Genomic DNA, 27065 nt, shown 5'->3' with positions numbered 1-27065 from the left:
TGGAAATGTTCAAGGCCAGGTTGGATGAGGCTCTGAGCAACTTGATCTGGTTGGAGATATCCCTGCTCCTTGCAGGGGATTTGGACTAGATGACCTTTAAAGGTCCCTTCCAACCCTAACTGTTCTATGATTCTAAATAAAAGCACATTTGTCAGCATATGGAAATTACTTTTTAACTTTGAGTAAAAAGCTTCTGAAATGTAAAACACTTCAAATACTTTCTTAACTTGACAGAGGGCATTAAAACTTTTGAACAATTAGGTAGAGTAGAGAATTTTAAGACACAGGTGCATACAGTTAAGGTGGCACCTTATTCTATGACGTTTAATAAAGACATTTTTCATACAGCAAGCTCTGATCTTGTTCCTTTTCTCTCCCTGCTGCTATTGAATCCAGGCTTGGTGTCCTTGGAGTATCTAATTATAAATAATGAAGTTGGAGTAGTAGGAAGGATCACTTTAAAAATTTAGGCTTTGTGGTGGAAGAATGCTGTGCAAATGTGAACCAAGTGCTTTTTATGTTACAGTAGATACCCCTCTGTAAAGACTGCTGAGGAAGAGGGGTGTGGTTGCTGCAGCTGAGGAGCACCTGGGCTGAGTATGCTGGGCTGACAGAACGTCTTGATTCTCTATGTGGGAGATGATGCTATTGCCTTCTTTGTTTGTGAAGTCTTTGTTGGCTGCTTCTTACACCGTTCACTTTTCAAACAAAAGTTAATGCTTTTGCTTTCCACTAAATGTAAAATTGTACTGCTTTTCCAGTTTGCAAATGACTTTTGCAAGGAAATGCTGAGATTTTTTTTTTTAATGCTTATTATCTGTTGTCTATCTGATCCATAAGCAAAGTATGCAATTGCTCATCTTCTAAAGGTTTTATGGATAGGATTTACTCATAAATTTACATTGGACCGATGACTGCACTAGACCTTTGTCAAATCATATGAGATTTCCATTTAGCAAAGGGAGTGCTAGCCTCTGGCATGCTTCCCAAAGTAATATTTTGCTTCTTGTGTTGGTTACATATGCCGAGACTTGAACCTGCAGTTAAATGGAAGTACCTAAGAATCATAATTTGAGATACTTATGTTTTAAAGCACCCAATATATAGTCTTCTGAGACTGGAACTTAATGCTGCTTTATTGGACACACCTATTCATCCTTTTTTTGGGTTGGCTTTTTTTTTTTTTTGTTAAGTTGGTTTTTTCTTTGCTTTTGTTCTCAGAAAGTCCTTTGGAAGTTACTGAAAGCAACTTTTGTCTGAATTGTGAACCTGAGATGTTTTTAATTCCCTCTTACCTTGTTGCTCATATTATGAGCTTTCGTGTACATATCTGGAAAAAGGACTACTACATTAGAGATAAAAACTTGCAGTAAAGACACTGCAGGAAGAGTCTTCTGTATAACAAATTTGGGACATGTAGTGCTATCACTAATTTTAGAATCACTTTTGCATGTATGTAGTTTTCTCAGCTTATTTGTTTTTCAGACATCTACTGAGAAGGCATAGGCTTTCAGAGAAATACAGATGTGGGGAAAAATAATACAATGTACTCTACTGTCTGTATTAATAATAAGAAGGAATTTTTTTTCAGTTCGGAGCTTTTGGGAATTGATGGTGATAGCTGAAGCTGAAGTTTCAGGTTGATCTTGCTCCTTTAACATCTGCAAACATAACATATTTCTTTCACTAATTTGAGACCAGTACAGTTCTTTTAATATGTTTATGAACTAAAATATGGGAAATGCGTGACGTAAAAATGTGTCCAGTTAGGCATAGTTAGGAATAGTAAAAGTAACTGCAAAATGACATGGGGCAGATTTATCTACTCTAATTTTTTTTTTCTAGTTCAACCTGTGTGTCACCCAAGTAGCCTACATTGCTTTTGTATTCCTCTTTGCTATCTGTACCTGATACAAGGTTTGGGTTGTTTTTTTAATCTTTCATCTTAATGTAATGTGATGTGTAAAGTGATTTTTAAGATGGAGACTTTAATATTTAGATACACTGCTGTTGAAAGGCCCTACAGTGAAACAATCATCACCTTTCAAAGTGGTTCTTTTTGTGAAAATAAATCTCACTATCCAAGTCACTTCTTCCGGTAGAAAGAATGCAGCTAGACTACCTCACACTGTGTAAGATTTACTTTTTGCACCACTATTAAGTGCTGGTACTGTTACATACTCTTAAATACTTGTGTTTTAAAAATAATTGAGGAAGACGCACGTTCTGGAAATGCAATGCAGCTTCAGGCATTACTATGAAGGAAATGTCTGTTCAGTCAAAGCCATAGGCGTGGAATGTGCCCCTCCTTTCCTGTGCCACAAAACCACATTTTTGCAGTGTTTTCTTCCTCAGCTCTCCCAGAAGCAGAAGTGAATTGAATACTACAGTGCATTTTTCAGTTGAGCTTGGTAGGAAAGCAGTTGCAACAGTACATCTTACATTAATTCCCTCTCTACCAGAGTCACTGCCTTTGCTCCCTGTTTGTGTGAGGTGCTGCATGTTTCGGGATGCTTCTTCGCTATTGGAAATTATACCCACAGGTATAGGTGAGGTTTCATGAGATGCTGAGAAGACAACTTGCTGCTGACATGGGGTACTGCCTTTCTCACATACATGTTCTCAGTGCTTATCTGGCCATTTGAAGGCTTATTTACCTCGCAAAACTGTTAGCAGCAAGAAGCAATATTTCTTTAAAGCTCTCTTAATAAGTATATTGGTTGCTATGTTCTTGCCACCTTCTGAAGCTGTTCTTTAGCTGGATCAATTTGCTTCTCGGGATGTTCACATAAATAGATGAGCACTGGTGATACAAAGGAGTTTGTAAGAAGGAACCACAGGGCTTATTTGGGAAGAGAGGCAGGGAGATTAGTCCTTTCGGTGGTTGCAGCAGAATGGTATTAGGTCAGTTTATGCCACTTATGAAACACTCTTAGCTCTTTTTTTTTATTGTAAAAGCTGTATTGTAGTTGCTGGTGTAACATCCTGGGAAGTATCTAACCTAAGAATTTAATGAGTAATTGGAGCCCGTAATACCGAGTATCTACCTGTTCAAAGGAGAAGCCGGTTGTTTGGTTGTTTTTGTTTTTTTTTTTTTAAACATTGAAGCGTTTGCAAACTCACAAACTATGTTGATGCTTGCAGTACTGACACATTATCAGGCATTGTGTCTTGAAAAATGACTGAACCTTAGACTGTGTTCCTTGCTGTGCTAGATGTGTCAATGCAAAACTAATTTTGACTGTTAGAAGATGTCAGAGCAGTTTGTTCATTAGAAAGTGTACATATTGAAAAATAATGGCTCAGCTGAACTCAAAACATGAGTCTGAATCAAACTCAGAACTCAATAAAACTGAGAAGTCTTTTGTCTGGTATCACTCCAGGTGGTACAAGAAGGATCCCTGAACGACTTGCATGTTATTCTGAGTGTGAATTGCAGGGTCTTGAGAGAATTTGAACTTTTGTTCAGTTTGAATCAGCTTAACTGTGTTAATATTTCTGTAGCTGCAGGCTAATTGTGAAAAACCCCTGTAGCTACCTGTAAATAGAGTTCAGTGGGTCAAGACAAAGCCGTTTGCTAAGTTGCCTGCAGAAAGCCATCGTGAACCAGCAAGAGCTACGGCAGAAGGCATAACACTGGCAATAGGACTCTTCGGACTCTTTACTGTTCCTAGAGCAGAAGCAAAGAGCTGCCTTCTCCCAGATGTGATGTATATCTCATCTAATTTTTTGTCAAACATAGGTTCCTGTGAGTGGAAGATTTGGTTGTTTTGTAAGGAAGTAAGGGTGCGTTTAGGAATTGGGAATATAAATGCACGATATACAACACCTTACTCCTTCTGTAGTACTTTCTGTAATCACCGATAAAAGTAACTGCTGGAAACTCTCTCTCTTCTCTCCACACACCACACCACCCCCCCCCCCACCCCCCCCCCCCCCGTGATTAGCAACAAAGTTGTCTTTGAGTGGAAATGTATCAGAGGTCTTCTGTTACTTTTTCATCCCTCCGCCTCCAAATTTTAGTGTATTTTTAAGGTGAAAAGGGCTTTTAATAACTACTTCACTATTTTTATTGCTCTGGAGCAGTAAACTTTAACCTGTTATGAGTGTAGAGGAAGGGTGGGTCTCCCTGCTGCAAGGACTTCACAGCTGAACTTGAAATAAGTGATGTGTAGGAAAGAGTAAGGGCAAAGTATGTGGTTTCACAGCATCTTGCTTACCAGTGTGTTTTTTCCTGCACAGCGTGGCTGATGATTGAAGGAGTGAGCTGTCAGAGTGCCTTGGCAAATACAGCTGTATTTCAGTTAAATTTAAAAAGGGAAAAGAAAAGGGGAAAGGGAGGGGAAAAGAGAAAAGCTAACTGACGTTTTAATACCTCTTTTATTGTTAGGTGTACCCTAGCTGATTATCAGGAATGAGCATATCTTAGTGGAGCTGACAGTGGCACGGCGTTGCAGGAGCCCCTGCACTGCTGCGAGCACGTATTCATGACCATATATAGGCACATACAGTGCAGAAGGTCAGGCTTTTTCAACCAGTGTCAGTTCCGATGTGCCAGGAACAGGAAGAGTGGTTTGGGGGCATTTGAAGTTGCTACATATAACTTCTTCGAAATAAAACAAACTTCAGAATGTCTCAGTATGGGGAAGGTAGAAAAGTAGGATTTCTCTATGTATGTCATGGGTGTAATGCCTTGAGATAATAGATTGCCTTGTTTTCATATTTTTCCCATTGTTTCACAGATTTAGCATCACTGATGCCATCCTGTACATTACTACCTCTGTGCCTGTGTAATCTGAAAACTGCAAGTGGACAGTGTAGGCATTTGTTGATAGACCAGTTGTTTTAATCTATAGCAGAATGAAGAATTAGGCATTATTATGCCTAATATCCATGCTCACTGCATACAAAAACCTGTCCTTTTCTCTTTCACTAAGCTTCTCTAGTCTGAATTTTTACCTTAACTGAAATAGTTTACTTTATAAAATCAAAAAGCTTGTAACTGATGTGATGGGTAGCATTTGGCTTCGCTTGAATTGAGAAAGTAAATCTCACTAGCTCTTTCCTATCAGACTTCCATTTAAGCGAGAATTGATGACTGTGACTGGTGTTTATATGAAAATTGGATAGAGAACACACCTGCAGTGGGAAATGCTTCCCTTCTCAATGTTTCATGCTTTTTGTGAACCACTGATGATCAGATGTTCTGGATTAGTGAACTCTGATGTTTATAGTTTCTTGCAAATTACTCTGCAGACACGTAACTGAAAACAGTGGCTGTAAATCTGATCTTGGAAGCTACGACAATAAAACACTGTCTTAAACTTCAGGTGGTGTTTTGGGAGTAACTATGGTAATAAGTGGAAAAACATCAGGTGATTTCTCGGTCTTAGTTTTTGAGTTTCCTAAAGGAATACTAAACTAACCTACTTTTTTGTTACTTCCTGATATGTGTATAAGGCTCTTGTACTGTGTGTGAAGGTGCAGTTCTCTTGACTGAAGAAGGTCTTATCATTTAGATTTTTTTTAAATGTTATGTTGTTTCTGTTTTAACTTGTTCAAATCAATTCTAATCCATTTTTTAAAGTCTGAATGTATTGAATAACCAGCATTGGTTTCAACTGTAAATGCATCTGATTGAAGTGTTTTCTTAAATAGTTGTCAGCAAAAATAACTTTGTATCTCAACCGGACTATATTGCAGTTGAGTTTTTTGCCTGTTGCTTCATATTACAAGTAATACATCTCCTGTTATATGTGCATTTTATTTTTTTTAATTTGCCCATAAACAGCACATTTTCTAAGGACTATTCTTCTGTTTAAATTATGCTTCCTCAAGTGATAGCTGAGCCATTTGCTTTTTACTGCCAAAAGGGGGAGATCATCTCATTGAGACTCATGAAAGTGTGTTCATTTATCCTTCAGTATCAGTCTGGTTTTCGAAAACAGAAAAACAACCCTTAGAGCACTTATTTCTGGAAGAACTCAGTGGCAATAAAGAGGCTGTAAGTGCTTTTCAGTTTTAATGTGTTAAGTGAGACTACTGGATTTAATTTTTATATGGGCTTCTTGTATGTGTGAGTCAGGGAAATACGGCTTTTTCAGATACTCGTCTCCATACATAATTTGGTTTAATTGCTGGAGAAAAGTGAATTAGTTTTAAACGGGCTTCACAGAGGCAGATCAGCAAAATACAGTGCATGTCTTAGCTGGCAGACTCTCAGCTTCTGAAGACGCATTAGTTTTCTTGCTTCTGTAAGCATGAATATACTTCTTGATGCGATGTTCATTGCAAATTTGCATGATTGTGTTTGTCTGTCCTGTAAAAAGTGGCCTCTATTCTGAATTATCACACCGAAAAAAAAAATATCATTAAGGAATTGAATTTACTAGTAAAATGTTCATTAAAAGCAATGTTTAGGCTGGTCTGTCCTGAGGAAACATCTGTAACTGAATTCTTCTGAAGGGATATTACTCGTACTATAGCTAACCAGACTGATAGAGTAGTTCTTATTGATAACAAAAAAAAAAGAAGCAAAACCAGTTTTACATTACCAAAACAGCTGAAAATGAGGTATCATTCCAGTTTTAGTACAGACTAAATATCTTACTTTACAGATACTACCAGTTTAAAGCACATGGTCATTCAGAGTGCAATTTGGGCACCCAAGTTTTGCTTAATTTTGCTCATTTAAATAAGTCTTGTTTCTTCTCTTGCCCAGAGCTAGCCTGGCCTTGGCAGGGGTGGGTAGGTAGTTCTGTTCATGTCCTGAAATTGAATCAGAACTGAGAAGCGGCGTTCCTTCATCTAACTTTGAGCTGGGAGTCAGCCTGATAGTCATGCTGAAAGCACAACTAAATTCCTGCTCTGAAGTGTGACGCCTAAATTCCAGTCTGATCCCAGACTTTGTTAATTGGTCATTTGATAAAATCTCCTGGTAACAGAGCCTTGGAATCTGTCTTGCCCTTCTCATTCATGAGTGCTTTAATAGTACTGTAGCTTAGCTATATTTCGCGTCCTTTAGATAGCTTTGGATTGAGTTGTGTACAGAGTGCCCTGACTTCAGCAGGAGATCTGCAGAGTATGTGCCAGTGTATAGACTGGTGGTTGGGGTGATCTCTGGCTAATGCAGATGAGTTTACATTCTTTTGGGTCAAAGGAGACAATCCAAGTCATGCTTTCTTAGCTGGGCAAGTGCTGTAGTAAGCTGCTGTAGAAGATGATGCTCTTGTCTCTGTGTGTCTCGTTTGAGAAGAGTAAACCTTGTGGCGTTTATCTCAGAATAATGCAAATTTATGTTTACGTGGAAAGAGGAGTTCTGATTTAGGTATTTGAGGCAGCAGATAAAAGCTGTCTGCAATCCAGAAAGTAGTATTCCATTTAGAAATTTGGGAACTTGACAGCCTTAAAATTTCCATTAGCCAGGGTGTGCTGACTGTTAGTGAGCAGAAAGCTGCCTGGGCTAGTCATTTGGGATCTCATTGAGGTTTGAACACTGCTAATGAGGCAGCTAAGTGGGCTCTCAAGGCACTCTAAGGTTGAGCCACCTCTCCTAGAGACAATTGTCTGAAACTTGGGCCCAGTTAAGAACCAGAGGCCCGAACTGGCTGTATTGCTACCCTCAACTGTAAAAGCTATTTACAAGTCAGTTCAACAGCTGTAGACAGTTCTTTTATAGTTTCAAATATATACAAATGTGTAAGTGTAAAGCATTCTTTGGTTATTTTTAGGTATTTGTTAATGGAGGATGTGCTTCTCAAACACCTTAATTTCAAGCAGGAAGCCCAGAGAGTGCAGACACTGAATCTCCCAGTTTTGATAGAAACAAATGAATGTGTTAGAAATGAGAACTATGATTGAGGTAGTATCCTGTGTTTGAACAACGACATTGTACCAAGGATGCAAGAGAGCTTTGAATGTCTCCTGAACTTAGATTACTGTAGAGTGTGACAGATAGGAACTTTTGTCAGGCTAAGTTAGGAAACCAGCATCCATTTATTTACGTTTAGAATAGGTGCCCTTAACAATTTAAGGGAGAAAGAAGAGTGAATGAAAGCAAGTCTGCTGAGTGACATTCTACAAATAAGGTAATAGTTGAAAAATTTTAAGGTTGCTTCACATTAAAAAAAAAAAAAAATGTTTCGTTTGCAAGCAGATGTGTCTGCAGCTGTGCATTGAACCAATTCAGGGAACTAGTCTGGAGAAAAAAAAAACAACCTTTCTAATTTTGCTCACTGGGCAGTTGTACAAGTGCTTGTGCAAGCAGAAGGATGGGGAAAGCCAGGGCAGGTGCACATACTTTTAGTGGAAGCACTGGTTTATACTGCGTTTTGTCTGCAAGAAATTAAGCTGAAGAAAATTGTTGGAGGACTTACATTAAAGTAGTTGTTAAGGTGTTGTTTTTTTTAAACTTTATCTGCTGATACTGTGTTACTAAGCGGCCTTACAGGTAGACGCAGATGAAATTACATGCTTTAGTGTCTGCACAAGTATTTTCAAGCTTATGTAATCCATTGATTACTGTCTAGCTGTGGGCCTTTTGGAAAGTTTAGAACCATGGAATGTGTAGTTAAAAGAGAGGAGAAGCTTTGAAGATCTCCTGCTCCTTGCAGAGGGGTTGGACTAGATGACCTTTGAAGGTCCCTTCCAACCCTAGTGATTCTGTGATTCTAAGATTGGTCTTCATCATAATTTTTGGCTCTCTTGGAATGTGTTTTGATACTCAGGCATCCATGGACTGAAAGTTGACATAGATTGTGAATGTGTTATTGATCTTATTTGTTACATCTTTTCTTTTTTTTTTTTTTTTTTTTCTCTGGCAGTAATACAAAACATGAGTGGCTCAATATCTGCTTCCATCACATATAATCTTCTCTATTCTGTTTTAAGAGGTGTAACTTTATATTCTGTGTTTCTGACAGAGTAGTTTAATGTAAACAAATATGAAGCAGTGGGAGTTGTACGATTTCATGTCTGGGTATTAAAGCTGTACAATGCATCTTTGGTTTGAATAGGAATGAGTAAAAGTGTGTACAACCACATAATTGTTTTTGTATTTAAGGTGCGTATAGCAGCAAAATTCATAATTCATGCTCCTCCTGGGGAATTCAATGAGGTGTTCAATGGTGAGTCTGTCTGTTCTGTCCTTTCTTTTAAGGTATCTGTATCTAAAATTGTATTGCTGATTACTTTCCTGAATTTCATGTAGCTTGTATTTTAGTAGCTCACTTGCTGTGAGAGCTCGTTTTGTAGCTTGGCATAATAAGCTTTGCAGTCACAAGAGAACTTGGAGCTTAAATGCAAAAGGGGGGAAATACCACTTGGCTTTGGGATGTGAGAATGAGCTTTCTTTCTGTTTTTAATTGGTCATTAATTAGCAGTTGCTAGGGTTTTCTTTTAGAAGACACATGTTTGGTTTTTTTCCCCCAGTCTTTGATAGACTATTACATTTTTCAACAGAAGTTAAACTAGCTGAAATTAAAATGGTCTTTTTTTTTTAAGAAGGAATATGATTACAAAAACTTAACCTTGAATATACAAAGTACTACTGATTGATGCCAGTTGTGGAAAGAATATTAATCATCAAACATTTTTAACCCTTAAATTCTGGACACAGCTCATTTTACTGAGTGTACTGGTAAGCTGAAAGGAAATCTTAAATTAGCTTCTGAACTTTACCTAAGATGTTATTTTTCTTCTAAATTGTTTAAATTTTCTTTTAAAATTGTTGTATTTGTCTTGCATTAAGATATATGGGCATATGTATCACATAGGAGGGCCTGCATTTCGTAACTGTAGCTTACAGATAGCTCTGATGCTATTTAAGTAAAGAGGTATGTTTAGTACACTAAACTTTTAGTCAGTGTCAAGCTGGAGAAAGCTTAAATTTGTTAAAGGATGTAATGTTTTTAGAAGTACCTTTTTCTTCAGTTAAACTGTGACAAGGTGATTATTATTTAAACTTAGCTTGTGCTGCATTTGTGAAATGAACTGTTGGTGAGCAGCTCATTAAACCAGCTCCCTGAAGGTTAATACCATGTCTTACAGCAGTACTGCTGTAAACGTTATTGTTACACTAGTTCATAGTTGCAACTACCTGCTCAGTAACAGAGTATAATGTGTTTGAATACACATAAAAAAACATTTGATCATAAATGTGCGACCAATGTTCAATGAGATTCAGACTGACTTCTTAAAAAAAGAGAGAGAGAGCTTTAAATTCCAATTTTATAAATTGTGATTTTATTCATTTTGGTGTGGGTTTTTTGGGGTTTGTAGGGTTTCTTTCCATTTGAGGTGTTTTATTGTTTTGTAATGTGGCTTTATTTTTGTTAGGGGGGAGGTGTTGCTTGGGTGGGTGTTTTTTGTTGTTTTTTGTTTGGTTGGTTTGGGTTTTTTTTAAGGAAAAAATACTTCAAATATATTCCAGTTTATTTTTTCACTTGCATGATATCTTGGGAATCTTCAGAAGAGTTTCAAATGTTATAGCGAGATTAATGATCAATTAGTTAATGATCAGTGCATTAAATTGTTATTAAAATAGTGCCTAGTAAATAATAAGCTGGTAAGTCAAGTGCATAAATAACACAGTAAGAAGTCATTCTAAGGAGAGTATTAACTTTATTCTATATTTATACGTTTCTTGTATGGTGGTAGAATAAATGATATTGTGCTCTAAGTGTCATTAAGGAACGAGAGCAAAAATAGTAAGGTTTAAAAAAATAAGTACAACACATACCATGTTAGTGTAGTCAAAATACAGTAATCACTACCATCGATACAGCGTGAGGAACTTGGTAGTTTACATCTTAAAAGTGAACTCATTTGAATCCTATGCTGTTCTCATTCAGAACTTCTCTAAAAACTAGTGTGACAGCCTGTATAATATGGCTTATATCTGCTTACCATATTGTGTTGGAAGGGATCCATTTCCATACTCCTCCCATTTTATTCAGTCAGAATTACAAAATGTGAAGCAATAAATTTTCTACCTAGTAGTCTGTATGGATATGTTGGGTTTTTTGTTTTGTGGAGTCTGATATTTGTTATGTGACTGAAGCAAGTCTCTGAGTTAACTGTGCTTTTATCTTGTAAATATCTCCTTTCAGATGTTCGATTGCTGCTTAATAATGACAATCTTCTCAGGGAAGGAGCAGCTCAGTAAGTACCAGATGCCACATACTTAGTTGCATAAAAGCAAGATGTCTTTCAGTAAGACTTTCACTGTCAGTGATTTTTTTAAAAAGATGTGTGCCTGGCAAATAAAGCTCTGTTATGTGCGTTGTGCATCTTTGATCAAGATTTAATTCTTGGCAGAGGAGAGATCTATATTGTATCCTAATGATTAGAGCAACTGTTTTGGAAATGGATGACCTGGATTTTGGAACTAGTCTCCACCTTTTTGGATTTCATTTTCTGCTTCTTGGTAGATGTTACAGGCACTGAACATCTGGAAGATACTGCTTCCTTAGACCCTACTTTAATATCAAAACATTATGCCTATTGTATTTTATGCCAAAATTAGTTTCATCTGTAAGAATGGAAATGTCTGGCTTAGTAGGTTGGATCCCTGTGGAATTTAAACTTTATCTGTTCCTCCAATTTCTATGGGTTACTGTAAAGCTTATATGATTGTCTATGTCAGTTTGCTTTTGAACACAAATTTTTCTGTAATGGTGGTTGGAATCTATATAATATGAGCACTGAATGAACCAAGGTGATTCCAAGAATTTGAGCCTGCTAGATACTGAAGCATTGATAGCATTTTTTAATGCATCACTGCCCAGATTATCAGCTATTATTTAAATCTTTTACAGCTATTAAGGAAAAAGATTGTGCTTGGCACAAGCTTTTGATTATTTTTTCCTCTCTTGTAGTGCATTTGCACAGTACAACTTGGACCAGTTTACTCCAGTGAAAATTGACGGTTACGATGAACAGGTATGAATACAGTGAAATACTTGCAATGTTCATTAAACAGTTAACAAAGTTCTGGTGTTGGAACATTATCTTGGCAAGAAAATGAAAGGAAATGGTAAAATATAGAGATTATGGCCCTCCAGGAGCACCAGTTCCATAAGTTAAACATTAGGACATCTAAAGAGGTTGAAATTTAATTCTGTGTTGTCGTCCTGAATTCAGTCAGACCTAACTGGAAGCTGTAGAAACAATTTGCTCCGTCTTTAGTACTAGAAGACCTGAATTTCTGTATTGCATTCTTTGTTGCAGTAAGAGAGTAAAATGCAGGATTTTTATTGCAAGTCAGTGTGTTATGTCAGTCTCATCCTCCTTGCTATATGCATATTTTGTTTAAACTATGAGTCTTTGGATATGAGTAAGCTCCAGTTAAATGTAGAATATAATTAGATTTGACATGTTTTTTTGTTTGTTTGGTTGGGGTTTTTTTTGTTTAATTCAATAGCAAGTGTTATTAACTAAAAATTTATCATACAGGTTTTGATAACAGAACATGGTGATTTGGGAAATGGAAAGTTTTTGGATCCAAAGAACAAGATTTCTTTTAAATTTGATCATTTAAGAAAGGAGGCTACTGATCCTAGACCCCACGAAGTTGAAAATGCCATAGAATCCTGGAGAAATTCAGTTGAAACAGCAATGAAAGCATATGTGAAAGAACACTACCCAAATGGTGTCTGCACAGTAAGTACTAAATTATATAATGGTACCACTATAGATAGAAAGATAGAATAAAAGTGTAACCCTTTGTAAACCAGGCAATTTCAACTGTAAAGAATTCAGTCCTGCCAAGGATTCATCCAAGGAAATGAGGGAAAGCTTCAACAGTTCAGCTATTGGATTAGTAGTGGGTGGTTACTGCAGGTCACAGTGAAGATTTAACTCTCAGTTCTGAAGAACTTTTGTTTTAAATTTCTTAAAGCATTCTGTAAACTGTTACAGGTTCATCCCATTGATCCTCGCTACTTGGCTGGTTACTTTTAAAATAAATAAATAAAAATCCATAAGATACAAATGTCTGTCTTGACTCGGTTTACTGACAAAACTGTCAGTAAAGCAAACTGTTTTTTTCTCCATCACATCTCCTATATATCAGTGCTATATTCTTACCACCAGAATCAGTGGATTCTGATTGCTTCTTAAAAAAAAAAACTCTCCCTCTGGTCCAAAGTAGCTGTTAGGAGCCCTATGACTATTCAAAGTTCAGCAAACTGATCTAATGATAACTGTCCTGTGCTTTGTATTAACCTTATGGAAAAATTAAATAGAGGGAAAAAAAAAATCAGTTACTGAGTTAACAAGTTGAATTGGATCCTCAGGTAGTCAGATAAGTTCCAGATTCTGTAAAGGAAACCAGATTGCATGTTCACTGAAATAATTTTTAGTAGTATTTGATTTTAAGGAGATAAAGCAGAACAGAGGACCAAAACCACAGATGCAGAAACTTTAACTCTGTTGGTTTGTGTTTTTTGTTGTTGTTTTTTTTTTTTCTCATTTCAAATTAAGGTGTATGGTAAAACAATTGATGGACAACAGACCATTATTGCATGCATAGAGAGCCATCAGTTTCAAGCAAAAAATTTTTGGTAAGTTTCTGCATGGATACAAATACAGTAAAATACAGCAAACAGAATAACTGCACTAGTGCCATTACACCGAAAATCTTTAGATCAGAGAAGGAGATGCATACACATCTTGCATGTGACTCTTTTCTCCCTCCACTTCACCTCAAGTTTTTCTGCCAGAACTATGCAGAAATCTCTTCCTTTACGGTAAGTAAAATGGCAGACTGCACGTCTGCATCTCCTTTGCAGAACTTCAGGAACTTCATAATATTTCTTATGACTCTTCCAGTTTATCACACTGGCACCAATACCCATGCCTGTGTTCTCTAATACAGTCACTTCTGCTTGCATTGCTTCCATTGTGACTGATAGAGTAAAACCAGCTCCTTCTAGTTTGCATGTCTCAGAGAAAGAAAGTGAACTAAGTTTATTGTAGGACTGTAATCATTCATTTTTGAGTCAGGTAGATACACATGATCTTGGATGAAATGAACTCTTATAAACTGCAACTTGACTTTTTTGTGAACTTGGTTGAAAGATATTTTCCACAGCCTGGAGTGAACTTTGGATAGCTCCTTGCAGGAATCTGGCCACAGCTGAAATAAGTGTCACAGCATTGGAATTGAGTTAAGGAAGTACCTCCTAAAGATAGCCAATATATGCAGTTGTGTGAAGAAATTTATTTCATTATTATTTTATTTGCTGTTCTCCATGTGCTTGAAATTGTATTTAGTAATTCCACACATAATGAATGGAAGTACAGAAACCTTTGGTTTCTGAAGCTGAATATTACATGTGCATATCAATTTCAGTGTATGTCTGCATCAGTTAAATGATTTGCCCAGTATACTGTTCCATAGATTTTAAATTAATTGGAATCTACAGCTAACATTAGTAGCACTGGAACTCGTAGCATCAACTTTTTTTCCTTCTTTAACTGCAAACAAAGGAGGAACCGAGAGGCAACTGTAGTGCATTCTTAATATAGCTCTAATGTACTAACCTTCTAATCCACTAACCTCATAACTAAATAAGAAAACATCTAGTCTACAGGAAAGAAATCAGGTGAAACTACAATCTCTCTGTACTATTTTCCAGACGTTTGAAACTCCCTTTAAGCGATTTGGCAAGAATATTGAATTTGTGGAAGGAAACTGGAAGGAAAGAGTTGTCCTGGAACAGAAATGCTAGAAGAGCTGAAAGGCCTAGTTAGCTCAGCATAGTGGAAAGTCTTGCTACTTTAATGTTCCTTCCATTCAAGTTTTTCATAGCCTGATGTGAAGTGTGACTTTGATCCAGCAAGTTGTCCAGGGCGTGGAAACAAAATATTGACTATGTATGCCTAGTTAATAGTAAAGGAGGAAAAGAACATACCTAATTTTCAGAAGTTAAGTCCTATTGTTAAAAGGTCCTCAGTAATAAATCTTCTTGGTCGACATCCAGAAATTAGGGTAAATATTTTGGGAAACTGTTCCCTTCTTAACTGATCATGGGGGTCAATCTTAAGGGAAAGATTTTGTGCATGTGTAGTTGCACAGCATATTTAATTCTCTATTTTCCTTTGACTATCAGTTGTATGTTGGATGTTTTCCTTAACCAGTGGGGTGACATCTGATTTTCTATTTTATTTTCTTAAAGGAATGGCCGTTGGAGGTCAGAATGGAAGTTTACAATCACCCCTTCAACCACTCAGGTGGCTGGCATCTTGAAAATTCAGGTATGCTTATCTCAAACTGTGTCCTGATCAGTAGTCTCCAGTTATTATCAAGGGAGACTCAGGCCAGTATATTAAATATTCTAAGAGAATTTAGGGACCCAATAAGCAAAGCAGAGATGTCCATTCACTTAAGTGTTAGCAACTTAATTGCATATTTACGTAATCCTTACAAACACAAAATATGGGTTTAATGGAATGATTCAAAAGACTTCAGAAGGTATATTCACCTCAGGTAGGCATATATCTCTTCAATTTCCTGTTTCTTGAATTTGCAGTGGCACAAGCCTTTCCTGTGGGTAGACCCTTTCTGAAGTAGAACCTTTTTTTAAGTGATAACAGGAGTATTTTTTCATGTCACCCACCTTGTTGTTCAGAAAGGTAGGAACCTTTGTTTTCAGTCATTCCACCATCTGAAATTTTTTTAATCTAAATCTCCTTCATTCAGAATTTGCCTTTCCTGTTCACTTTAGGGCATTCAGAAAGGAGATACTGTCCAAGCAGGAATGCAGAAATCTTGAGACCAATGGAAGTCTGACTGTCATGTGGTAGGCAGGGGGACGTGACTTCCTGGACTGGTTCCCTGGAATGTGTTCCCTGGAATGTGTACACATATTTTGGAATAGTTTATTAAAACAATTCTGGGATCAGGGACTAGAATCTTAGTGCAGTCTGGCTTTCAGTGTAGGACTTGATTCTATGTCTTGTAAAAAGCTAATAAAGTTCCTTTTTCCTGCTCTTTTTGTGCCCGCATGACTTTTGCACTTCCTTACTGCTCAGTGACTTGACTTCAGAAAGAAGAGGCAATGGAATGTTTTTCTAGCCATAGCCTGAGGCTAAGATGTTATTTGAGGATGTGGTAGCTGTGTTTAGGTATACGCAAGCAGGGGGCCTGAATCTGACTTCCCATTCTAGGGCAAATTCTATAATAACTGGAATGATAGTAAAAATGTGGACATTATTATGCTGTCAGATCAAGATGGTCATCGTAAGCACCTTAAGTAACTTCTAGGCTTCTCAAGACTTTGGGAGATTCTAACTAAACTGTCACTTAAATCCATCTTGCAGCAAAACAGGCATTTTCTCCACAGCATGCAGTTCTGGTTAAATGTATTAAGAGATTTTCCAGAACAAGCAGACAGGTGTCTAGCCTGGTAGCCTAGAAAATACCCTGACTAGGGAATTTAGTAAGGTTTTAATCTGCATCTCAGTTTGGGCACCAGCTGATTTTGTCTTTTATTACTATTTCACATAATTAATCAAGACATTATTTGCATTCATTAAAGTCTGTGTTTTGGGGAGTGATGAGAAGTTTTTCTTTTTTTGCTTGTATAGGAACTACTTGTTTCACCAAGAAATTCTGAACTCAGTTTCAAATTTTCAGAAATTGTGTACTATTTTTTAAATATATGTGGGAGTGCTCCCTCTTCCCCTCTCCAAACAAAGAAAGTGTTTTAATTGTTTTTAAGAAGCAAAATGATCTTTCAGAATATGAACTGACTACAACATTAGTGAAACTTCACGGTACTGAAATTTCAGTGTTATTGCAGAATCTTTGACAGCAATACAGCCACTGCCCTGTTTCTGATAAGACCTTTTATGAATACGTTGAGGAAAATTCCAGTATCACCTGCTGTGTTCAGGTGTCTTCAGTATTTTTGTTGCTTGCACAATTTTAAATTATATTAATAAAGTCTAATATAGGGGATTCTCAACTATCTTAATCTCTTCCATTATTTAATTTTCTTTTAATTACATGTAAGGGGAAAGCTGCAACAGCAGAGTCTTTTACTACAACTAAGTCTCTGTGGGCTTGGCATGCTCCAGCTGTGCATGGAAAACAACTAAGTGTACTGGTTACTAACTTTATCTCTTAGATAATTTGTTATTCTCATCCCTTCTTAGTTAACCTTTCCAAGAGGTTCTGTTCATAAACATCATCTTTCTTGTAGTCTCCTGAACCCAGACCTAGCATTCTAGAAGGATGTCAGCAGTGAGGTATAGTACAGAACAGTTATTTCTCCTATTTTCTTTGAGATATAACACACCTCAGAACTAGATTTGACTCTTCATCCCATTGAAATTTTTAGGCCCTGAGTGTTTGGCAAGGATGTGACTCAATGAGACAGATAAGGTGTTCATGCTGATCTTGGCCTCAGAGCACAGGGGAGGTTTAGGCCCTCTGCACTGGGTTGTGATGGAGAACGGGGGAGATTTATACTTCTCTGGATTCTGCTGTTTCATTGGGCAGTCTCACAGTTTTGCACTGAGTAAGCACTTCTCATCTTACAGGAACAGGATTGAAAAAGGCTGGCAGTAGTTTCTTTCTTGAAAAGAAGCTTATTTTATGGTTAGGATGATACCTTTTGTTGAAAACCAAGTATTTGACAATAAGTAAAATAATAATGTAAGATGAATCATAGGAAATAATGTTTTTCTCATATAGGAAACCTTTCTTTTACTTAGGCATTATAGCTGTTTTATTCTGTGTCATATTTTCTCTGTTGTTGTTTATAAAATTGAGGGTCTCTTGCACACATTATTATAATATTATATATGAAACTGTAGTATTGTGAATTAATCTCCAAATTAAAATGTTATCTTGCCTAATAGGATGAGATTCCTTATTCTACAGGACTATGTTGACTTTATCAAAATTCTAAAAAATCTTTAGATACATGTGTAAAAGTCAATGAGCTGCATCAGTTAATGCAGCTCATATTAAATGTTATCAGTTAATGTTACATGTTGTCATTCACAATATATATGCTTCCAATTTTTTATGTTTTCCAGCAGTTGCATTAGAAACTGAATGCTTTCAGATCCTTCCAAACTGAATTTAAAAGTATTAAAGTTAGCTTGGGTAGAGTTTTACGGATCATCTCTTCCTGCAAAATAATCAAGGAAGCTGTTCTGCACATATAACATTTCAAGAGTAAATAGATTTCATTCTGCTTTGCTATCTAACCTTGGCAAACTTTGTCCCAAAGAGTTCCTTTGTCTAGATAAATACCAGCTTTTGTTATGAGCCATATCTAATAGAGGCAGATATCAAAACCAGGCAGATCTAGAAAGGGAAGCTTACTGTTGCACTGTCCCTAGAAAACAATTTGGGTGAGGCAAAAAACAACTTCACAGTATACCGAAGCCGTCCCAGAACTATTCCTATTTTAAAGATATATTCACCGTTTCAAGAGTTTCTAGTAAGGTCACATAGATAGTATGTCGTCGTCTTCATGGTGTTAATCAAAACCCTGATTTAGTGGTGGACTTGGCAGTGTTAGGTATTCGGTTGGACTCCATGATCTTAAAGGTCTTTTCCAACCTAAATGATTCTATGATTCTGAACTTCTTTGCATGAAATACTACTTAAGACATGTCAACACAAAAATGTTTCCAGAGTAGCTTCTTTACTATTTCCCCTCAAAAATATTTACATTCTACGATGTGTTTTGGTTTTCCTATTTGTTTTTGTTGTTCTGTAAAATTTTGTGTGTTTGATTCCTATAGGTTTGTTATTATCACAAATACTACAACACTTCAATTTTCCTTTCTGTGGGTGGTCTGTAACATTAATATGAGGTTCTTTGTTTAATTTTTTTGTAGGTTCACTATTATGAAGATGGTAATGTTCAACTGGTGAGCCATAAAGACATACAAGATTCTCTAACAGTGTCTGTAAGTGAACTTTAAAGACCTTAGTGTGTGTATTGAAGTGACTTTTTAATTTAAAAAGAGAAGCAAGCTTAAAAAAACTCAGAAGTTTGGAGGCTAGTTTGCTCTTCTGCATGAATGGGAATTATTCTAATTTATAAATATTTTGTATGTAGTATTTACTATTTTATCTAACATGTAGTTACTGTTCTTTTAAAAAATAAGAAAGAAATGCATGCTTGCCTGTGGCTTATATAAGCTAAATTAACTTTGATTGTAAATCTTTAGTTTGCTATCAGTCTTCCTGCACTTCTGTTGTATTTAAACTTTGGTCTGCAGAGTGACCTACAGAAATAATTTTTTAATATAAAGGAGGTTTGAGTTTTAATAACCCACTTAAGTAGTATAGTCTGTAGGAGATTGCCTCCCTTGCTCACTGGGAGAAGACTAGAGTGTTAAAAAGAGTAAACAAACGCTACTAGTTGAGAAGCAGTAGTGGGTATTCTCCCTTCATTTCCTCCCTGTCTGTAACTGGTGCTGTCAGCCTCTTACTTTTCTGTACAAAAAGCCCTTTCAGAGATGCTTTGGCTTGAGAAGCATAACATACTTTATATTTAAAGCATAATTTTATTCAACTTCTTTCTGAATGGATCATTATAATAATGAGGAGCAGACAGTAGAAATAGAAATTGTTTGTTTGGAAATAGTGCCAGCTGTATCCTTTAAGAGTTGTTAATGTTGCAACATGAATAACAACTGCTTTTGAAATAATGCTGCTCTTCCCTCCTGGAGGTTGTGTTTATGAACAGTAAGATTTTCTGTTGAAGTGTTCTTTAGTAAAACTTAAGCCAGTGCAGTTAAACTGGCAAAGGGAAACTGTGAAAGTGAACAGGAGAAGTGTTTTAATGATAATGACAAGTAGTGACCAGTTTGGCTCAAAAGCTCGGTTCATAAATAAGAACATTGTTTGTTAATATAAAGCAAGGCTTGTTGGCTTTTCAGTTGCAATAGCACGATAAAGAATGGGAGAGTGTGATCCCAACTGATAACGCTTCTGAAGCTTTAGATATAAAATTACTTTTGACCCCCTAAGCGAAGGGATCTGTTTAGTCTTTCATTCAACTAAGAGTTGCTTCAGAGAAGATTCTGTGGAAGAAGTTGTCATTTCAATAGCTTTTGCTTCACTTTCTATTGGGAAGAAATGTAATCCTGTTCTGCAATTCAGTAATGCGGCAGAAGACTAATGCGTAGAAAAACATCTTTTACATAACTTTCCTACCTCCTTCTAGAACAAAAGCAAATATGTTGCTGGTTACCAATTTTTAGCGTTTACTTTGAGCTTCATACAGGGCAGAGGCTGTACAGGTTCTTCACAGAGAACAAATGGTAGGTAGATTAAAAAGAGCCCAAATGACTCCTCTCTTTTGTTGTTTGGCAGAGAAACAATCGTGTACCAATTAATGGGCACAATTGAAATAAATGATTTAAGAATTCTCTTGTTGCTAGAGCTATGAATAATTTTGCTGAAGGTTACGTTCTTATCCCTAATTTCTCTCTGAGCCAAATAAGACCTCATACCCCCGAATTCTTCCTTTCATTAGCAGAGCCTTTGAAGTCATTGCCTCAGTTCGCTAAAAAGTCAAAACTCTTTCATTTGTTCTACTTGGTTTCTGCCTCCTCCTTCATCTCTTTCTGCTGTGTCCAGGAGCACTTGCACAGCTGCTAGGTGCAGTTTCACTGAAGTTTTGAACCAATTGTAGTTGAAGCTGCTGTAGCTTTCCCCAGTCTTTGCCTTTGTCGGAACATGGGATCACGTGGAGCAAGAACACTCCTGTCTTTCAGCAGCTTCTGGAAAAGCACCCTTAGGAATGTCTCCAACGTTAAGTTGGAAGTTTTAAAATTCAGGAACCCTTGCTTCCTTCTCGAGACTTCTTTATAGCACTTCAGCTAATTTGTCTCCAGATTGACTGATGGGTCCCTTTCTATTTTTGAAACAAATACACACTTGCATATTTAAGGATGAGGCCCAAAGCCAAGAGACTGTTTATCAGTCATGGTGACATCTGGACATTGTGGTGTGTTGCACTCCCATTTTTGCATGATGTACTTGGGGATGTTTTTAGAAGATCAGATTTATAAAGTGTAGTGTTTGCCTCAGCTTAGTCTTCAGAGTCAGAATGTTTAGAAGTGAACAAATTTGATTTGGTTTTCTCGTTGTGTTCTGCATAATTCTGGGTTAGCTGATGCTCTTTTAAGTTTTTGTGAATTTGTACTGAAAACTTAACATTGATAATGTTAAATTATATCCATACTTTGCATGGTTTTAGACACGTGTGTGCATTGTCATATTTCCAAATGCTATTCTGTTCATATGTCTTTTTATCATACCATAGAATTCTAGATCAAAATATTTTAATGAGCTGCATGGTGATCTTAACGCTTGTTGCAGCTGGACTGGCTTTAATTTTTTAATATAAAAATACAGTCATAATGTGGCATATGCCTTCTGGATGAAAGTTTTGTTCCGTTTTGGCTTAGACTCCATGAGAACACATGATAACTTAGTGGCTATCTGACATATCTCATAACTATAGGAAAAAGCATAATCCAACTGGCCTTAGAATCATGCTGTACATGCTGACCTGATTCAAATGTTTTGGTTTCTTTTTTTTTTTTTTTTCCTAGAATGAAGCCCAGACAGCGAAGGAATTTATAAAAATCGTAGAGGCTGCAGAAAATGAATATCAGGTATGTTGGACATAAAGACTATATTCTTACTGACATGTATAACGTTACCATATTCTTAACTAAAGCTAGTATTCCATAATTAGCAAGCTTTTGATATTATGATGCAGTTCCATACAAATATAAAGAGATTACACGCTGCTGTTAACTATATCCTCCCTTTTCATACCTTCTGGTATTTGCACTCACCTACTTAACGTTACATTAGAAGTCATTTTTGAGAGCAGAAAAGTCCCTGGTGTGATCAAATATCAGCAATTCTGATCTCTTTCAGTATTAGTGCATTCCTGAAGTGGAATTTTTTTAGATTCTGTTCAGAGGCTACTCTGTTAGATAGCTTTGCTAAATACGACTATAAGCATTATCCATTTCAATTAGTCATTTTGAAGTTAGAAAAAGTATAACTTTCTAGATGTGCTCTGTAGAAGTGGATTCATGTTCATTTAGGTCTGGAACAGAAGGTAAATATTAGACACCCTGTTCTGTCAGTTTTTTAAAAAAAATGCTCTTTAACAAAAATTTACTAAGTATGTATCGTGTGCATTATACCCAAGTTGTGGGCTGACTCTACCATCCCCGCAGGAAAAACAGTGCAAGACTTTGGTATCTGAAATTAATTATTTTCCCTCCTTAATTTAGCACTTTATTCATGCTGCTGATTAACCATACTGTAGTATGCTGAAACACCTAGGCTACAGCCAGGTTTTTATTGCATCTGTCTCACTAATTTTCTTCACATAGGTTCACTCTAGATCTAACAGCTTTCCTTCATGAAGTATTATTTTAATTTAGCATATTTTTAAGCCTGTTCAGGAGGTAACAGACTAGTCAATCATTTAACTTTTTATATAACATCCTAGTTCTGTTCTTCATGTGTCTTTGTTTTGTATGACTTTCTGTTTAATAGACTGCTATCAGTGAGAATTACCAGACTATGTCGGACACTACTTTCAAGGCCTTACGTCGACAATTGCCAGTGACGCGCACCAAAATTGACTGGAACAAGATCCTTAGCTATAAGATTGGAAAAGAGATGCAGAATGCTTAAAGTGAACGTTGCATGACTGGATCATTTTAGTGTCCTTGTATACAAATAAAAAATATTACAAAAAATATTTGGAACTGTCAGATCACCCAGTCAGCATGGGCTTTTGCCATTGAAAATCACTGTAAGTAGTTTGGTTAGAGCACAAAGCTTAGCTAATTGACTTTTTTTCCTTTTTCTTTCTTTTCAGAGGGTTGCAACTTCAGTATAGCTGAATATCTTCCTTTAGAGTTTCTGTTGTACCTTTATTTTTTTATAATGAAGAGACTATGCCTTTAGTTTTCAATTACACATTAAGAACAGTTTGAAAAATATTTTTGCATATGATAACCCTTTCTCTTGCTTTCATGTGAAATGGACAACTCCCAAAATTTGCTAGATTCCTTGCCAAGATCAGTAATGTGCATTTCTAGATCAAGGTCAACATGGAGTTAGCCATAGGTGCTGGTTTTGAAATATCTATCCTTTCATTGTATGTAAAATTGGGAAAAGCATTTTCTGTATTGTTTAAACCTTTCAGAATACTTATTTAGCTAGCTCTGTGGCAACTAAATTTTTTTAAAAGAAAAGGCCAGGGTCTAACACTGTTTTAAGATTTTGAAATTAAATAAAAGTACTTATTTCAGAAATGCATTTAATGCTTTGTTCCTGGTAATTGCTTACGTGAGCTCAAACTCCATGTGCCCTTGAGGTTTTTAATCATAAAGCCACAAATGTATTATAATAAGGCATATTGTAATATATATAACCCTGTACTCATTACTATTGTCTGTTAGTTTATTTTTTTTCTTGGATTGAAATGTACTAAAGTTCAATGTGACATTAAAATGCAAATTTTCTATTTATCTGAGTATCAGATTGCTTCCTGATATAGCCTATTTTTGGTGTTTATATATATTTTTAAAATACTGCTTAAAATAGCCCCAAACTTTATGGCCCATTTGCTGTTCTTGGTGTATTTGGAGATTGTTGTAATATCATCATCCATTGTTTCCATCTGCATTTAAACATGTACATATGGAAATCTGCTTAAAACAGTCATCTTTTTAGCTTCATATTTGCTACAGAGGATGGAAAAAAATTACAAGACCAAAAATAGCACATTTGTCTGGAGAATACTTTCCCTGTCTGATGTATCTCATATTGAAACTGGACATCAGGTATCTGAAAACACAGACTTCATTAAGAATGCTGTCTAACACTTCTGTGAAACACATAGATTCATTTTTAATTGGATGAAAACATGTTTTAAAATATGCTACCTAATTATAAGCTCATGATGGAAAACTAAACAGCTTTTTTTTGAAGGCAGATATTTATGCACACTCCTAAAACAGTAAAGCTTACACAAAGGTTTTATATCTTTGTTTACAGCATGATTCAATTAATTACCTTAAACTGTTAAGTTACAGCATAGCAAGAGAAAGAGTCTGGACTTGTACAGAGTATAAAAATGTACATACAAAGCAGTTTACTGTTTGAGTTGTAATGGCAATACCCCTATTTTCTGTTCTTCAGTGATTTCTTATAAAGGGGTATAGAATTAACTGAAGTTCTTTAAATTGCTGCTACTTTACAGTACTAAACTGTATAGTAGAAGAGTGGGATTTCTTCTACCACAGTCTTCCTGGAGAGTTGCCCACTTAATTGTCTTCATAGATCAGCTATTGAACTGTGTTGTTCTTTAAAAGAAGGCTGATAAAAGCTTCATGTGAGCTAATAACAGATGCTGAGTCACTGTCAAGTTGTTCTGTCAATCTTAACTAAGACCTAACTGCAAAGCTTGTTTGAAGAATTTCTTCAACTTATTTAAGAACAAGCTAAAAATAAGATAGTGAGTGGACAGTCAGGAGAATTGTTAAGGGGCAACAATGGTGCAAATAACTTTTCTAGCTGTTAGAATATTGTGTATGACCAGGATCAGCACTGGCTGAAAGTCAGAATGCTATCTTTCTTACCTGTAATAAAAAGGTAGTTTTAAATATATTCCTAATAAAGAGGTATTTTACTGTGATGTACTCTGTTGCTGTGTTTCCCTCTCTGTTTATTCAGTCCCAGGACAGTCTTAATTCCTTATCTTCAAAGAATAGCATCCTACAGGTTCAGTTCTACCAGCAGGGTGACATAAGTAGATTTGTATTACTTATATTTTTCCTGTTGTGTTAATTTTTAGTCTGTGAGATAATTTTACACCTTGAACATCAAATTTATTAAGTTATAGCTTCAATAAAGCAATTTGTAAGTAAAGCAACTATTGTTACTTTTTCAAAATGTTATACTGTATCATATTTAGGGATAATGACTCCCTAGATGAAGCTGACCGGGGGCACCTTCATCTGAGGCACGTTGTACACTTGGAGTTATTGATTTCTCTCAAAATTTTGGATGTCACTTGCACTTTTCTGTTTCTACCCCTACTCCTTTTAAATTGGAGAACTTTAGAGCTTGCTTGGTAGACTTTAGAGTATATTGTGTAGGTAAAGCACTTTCTGAAAAATTCTGCTGTGGCAATTGTCTCAATGTGAATTACTATTTGTTTATATTCTATTTTTAAATATAAATACAGGCTTTGTATTGTGGAATGTTGATGTACTAGACATTATAGCTTGTAATATGGACTTGTAAAATGCTTGCATTTATGAAGTGTATTACATCTTATGCATCTGGGTGCCCCTTCATACATAGGAATTATTAACTTAGGCAAGAAAGCAATTGTTCTTTCTGAACATCTGCAATAGGAGTGACAATTCTGCTTTCAAGTTCTTCTGAGCAGCCTTTTTTGTATGCCTGTCTTAATTCATACTGCAGGTAGAATGAGACTTTAAAATCATTGTCATTTTGGTTACATTGCTACTGCTTCTTATGCTCTACGTGCTGAAAGCAATTCTGCCGACTGGTTCAGTTGGGAACACTGCAGCAGAGTTCCTTAATAAATGATAATTCAGCCCAGGGTTAAAAGTATTATATGAGACTGAACATCCTAATAGATGTGTCATCTTTATGGGATGACTCCAGCCTCATCTCTAGCAGTGATGTAGTTTGTGCAGTTTGGGAGTAAATTCTTCTCTCATCCCCACTTGCCACATACTGGTTTGGCTGACAAAGCAGTTTTGGTGCTCTAGGGTTTACTCCCTTTGAGAGAAATCTAAGCTAGGAACTGCATGTGCACCAAATGCCCTCCAGCTCCTAATGGTGATGCAAGTACGTAGCAGTGGCTTCTTTCAAGGCAGCTTGAAACCACCTGTGCATTGAGGATGTCTGGAGGATCAGACCAAACCTGGCCTTCAAATTTCCAGACTGTGCATGTTGCCCAGAGAGGTGGTGGATGCCCCATCCCTGGAAACATTTAAGGCCAGGTTGGATGAGATTCTGAGCAACCTGATCTGGTTGGAGTTGTCCCTGCTCCTTGCAGGGGGGATTGGACCAGATGACCTTTAAAGGTCCCTTCCAACCCAAACTTTTCTATGATTCTACATACTGTACGTACAGAGGTTGAATATTAACTGTTTGATTCTATGGCTTCACTGCTATCGTACTGAATTACTTGCTGACACAGACATAGCTTCTGCTGCATTCGTTTACTGGAAAGACTGAAACTGTTCTTCCTCTGATGCAACTGTAAACTAGGTTTAGATTAAACTTAGTTTGTTCATAACCTTGAAGTGTCAATTTTTGTGTGACAGCGTGAACTCTGATTTTTTTTTTTTTTTTTTTTTGAAAGGGGAAAATTTGTATCAGATTTAAACCAAAAAAAAAGTTTGGTTTTGTTTTTTTTTTTTTTCTTCATAGCTAAAGGGAGGAAGCTGTGAATGCGTACTTTATTTCCTCTGCGAAAATGAATGCTTAATACCTGGTAGGTTTTCTTATTAGCCTATTTTCCTCTGCTGCTGTGATTAGCTTACCTGTAACAAATATTGCTTAGCATGATACTATCCATGTGCTCATCACAAGAGAGGACAAAGATGGTAATTGTTGCCTTAAAGGATACAGTCTGTAAACATGTTTAGATTTTTCTGTGCATCTTTTCCTTGCAAATCAGTAAAGCTGGGCAGGGGCAAATATCTTAGGTTTTTCCTCTTAAGTCAACAGGAGCATGTAGGGACTTTTGCCTGACTAGCTGTAGTTTGAAATAACCTCAGCTTACAGGGTTGTAAATGTGCCTGCTAAAAGTAGTATTTGGTTGGTTGGTTTGGGGGGGACAGCACCATGTGCTAATAATGACTTGTAGTAAATACTCATTTCAGTTTTGTATTTAAATGTGTTTAATATTTTTCAGTATCAAGTATATACTGAGTACAACTACTGTAGGCATCAGTGGAAGAATTGAGAGTACTTCCTTTAATAAATAGTTTCCCAGTGTGCAGCT

The 27065-nt window shown here is 36.4% G+C and overlaps 1 protein-coding gene across 3 annotated transcripts in view; it reads left to right on the top strand.

The window, feature by feature from the left end:
- The window catches only part of CAPZA2 (capping actin protein of muscle Z-line subunit alpha 2), a 33099-nt gene extending 6745 nt beyond the window's left edge, over positions 1 to 26354 (top strand). For 2 of the 3 annotated variants that reach the window (XM_086747518.1, XM_086747505.1), the window contains exons 2-10: positions 9062 to 9125; positions 11109 to 11160; positions 11877 to 11940; positions 12454 to 12660; positions 13483 to 13562; positions 15180 to 15258; positions 18862 to 18933; positions 21595 to 21657; positions 22562 to 26354. In XM_086747518.1, coding sequence (XP_086603644.1) covers positions 9062 to 9125; positions 11109 to 11160; positions 11877 to 11940; positions 12454 to 12660; positions 13483 to 13562; positions 15180 to 15258; positions 18862 to 18933; positions 21595 to 21657; positions 22562 to 22702 — 822 coding nt within the window. In that variant the 3' untranslated portion in view covers positions 22703 to 26354. Of the gene's footprint in view, positions 1 to 9016; positions 9126 to 11108; positions 11161 to 11876; positions 11941 to 12453; positions 12661 to 13482; positions 13563 to 15179; positions 15259 to 18861; positions 18934 to 21594; positions 21658 to 22561 lie in introns of those variants that run through there. The other variant, XM_010122625.2, reaches the window with a different exon arrangement.
- The last annotated feature ends 711 nt before the right edge of the window (positions 26355 to 27065 follow it).

The sequence above is a fragment of the Chlamydotis macqueenii genome, chromosome 1 (assembly GCF_036417535.1).
Source record: "Chlamydotis macqueenii isolate bChlMac1 chromosome 1, bChlMac1.mat, whole genome shotgun sequence".
Lineage (NCBI taxonomy): Eukaryota > Metazoa > Chordata > Aves > Otidiformes > Otididae > Chlamydotis > Chlamydotis macqueenii.
The sequence above is the reverse complement of the archived record's forward strand: the minus strand, read 5'-3'. Positions and strand labels throughout refer to the sequence as shown.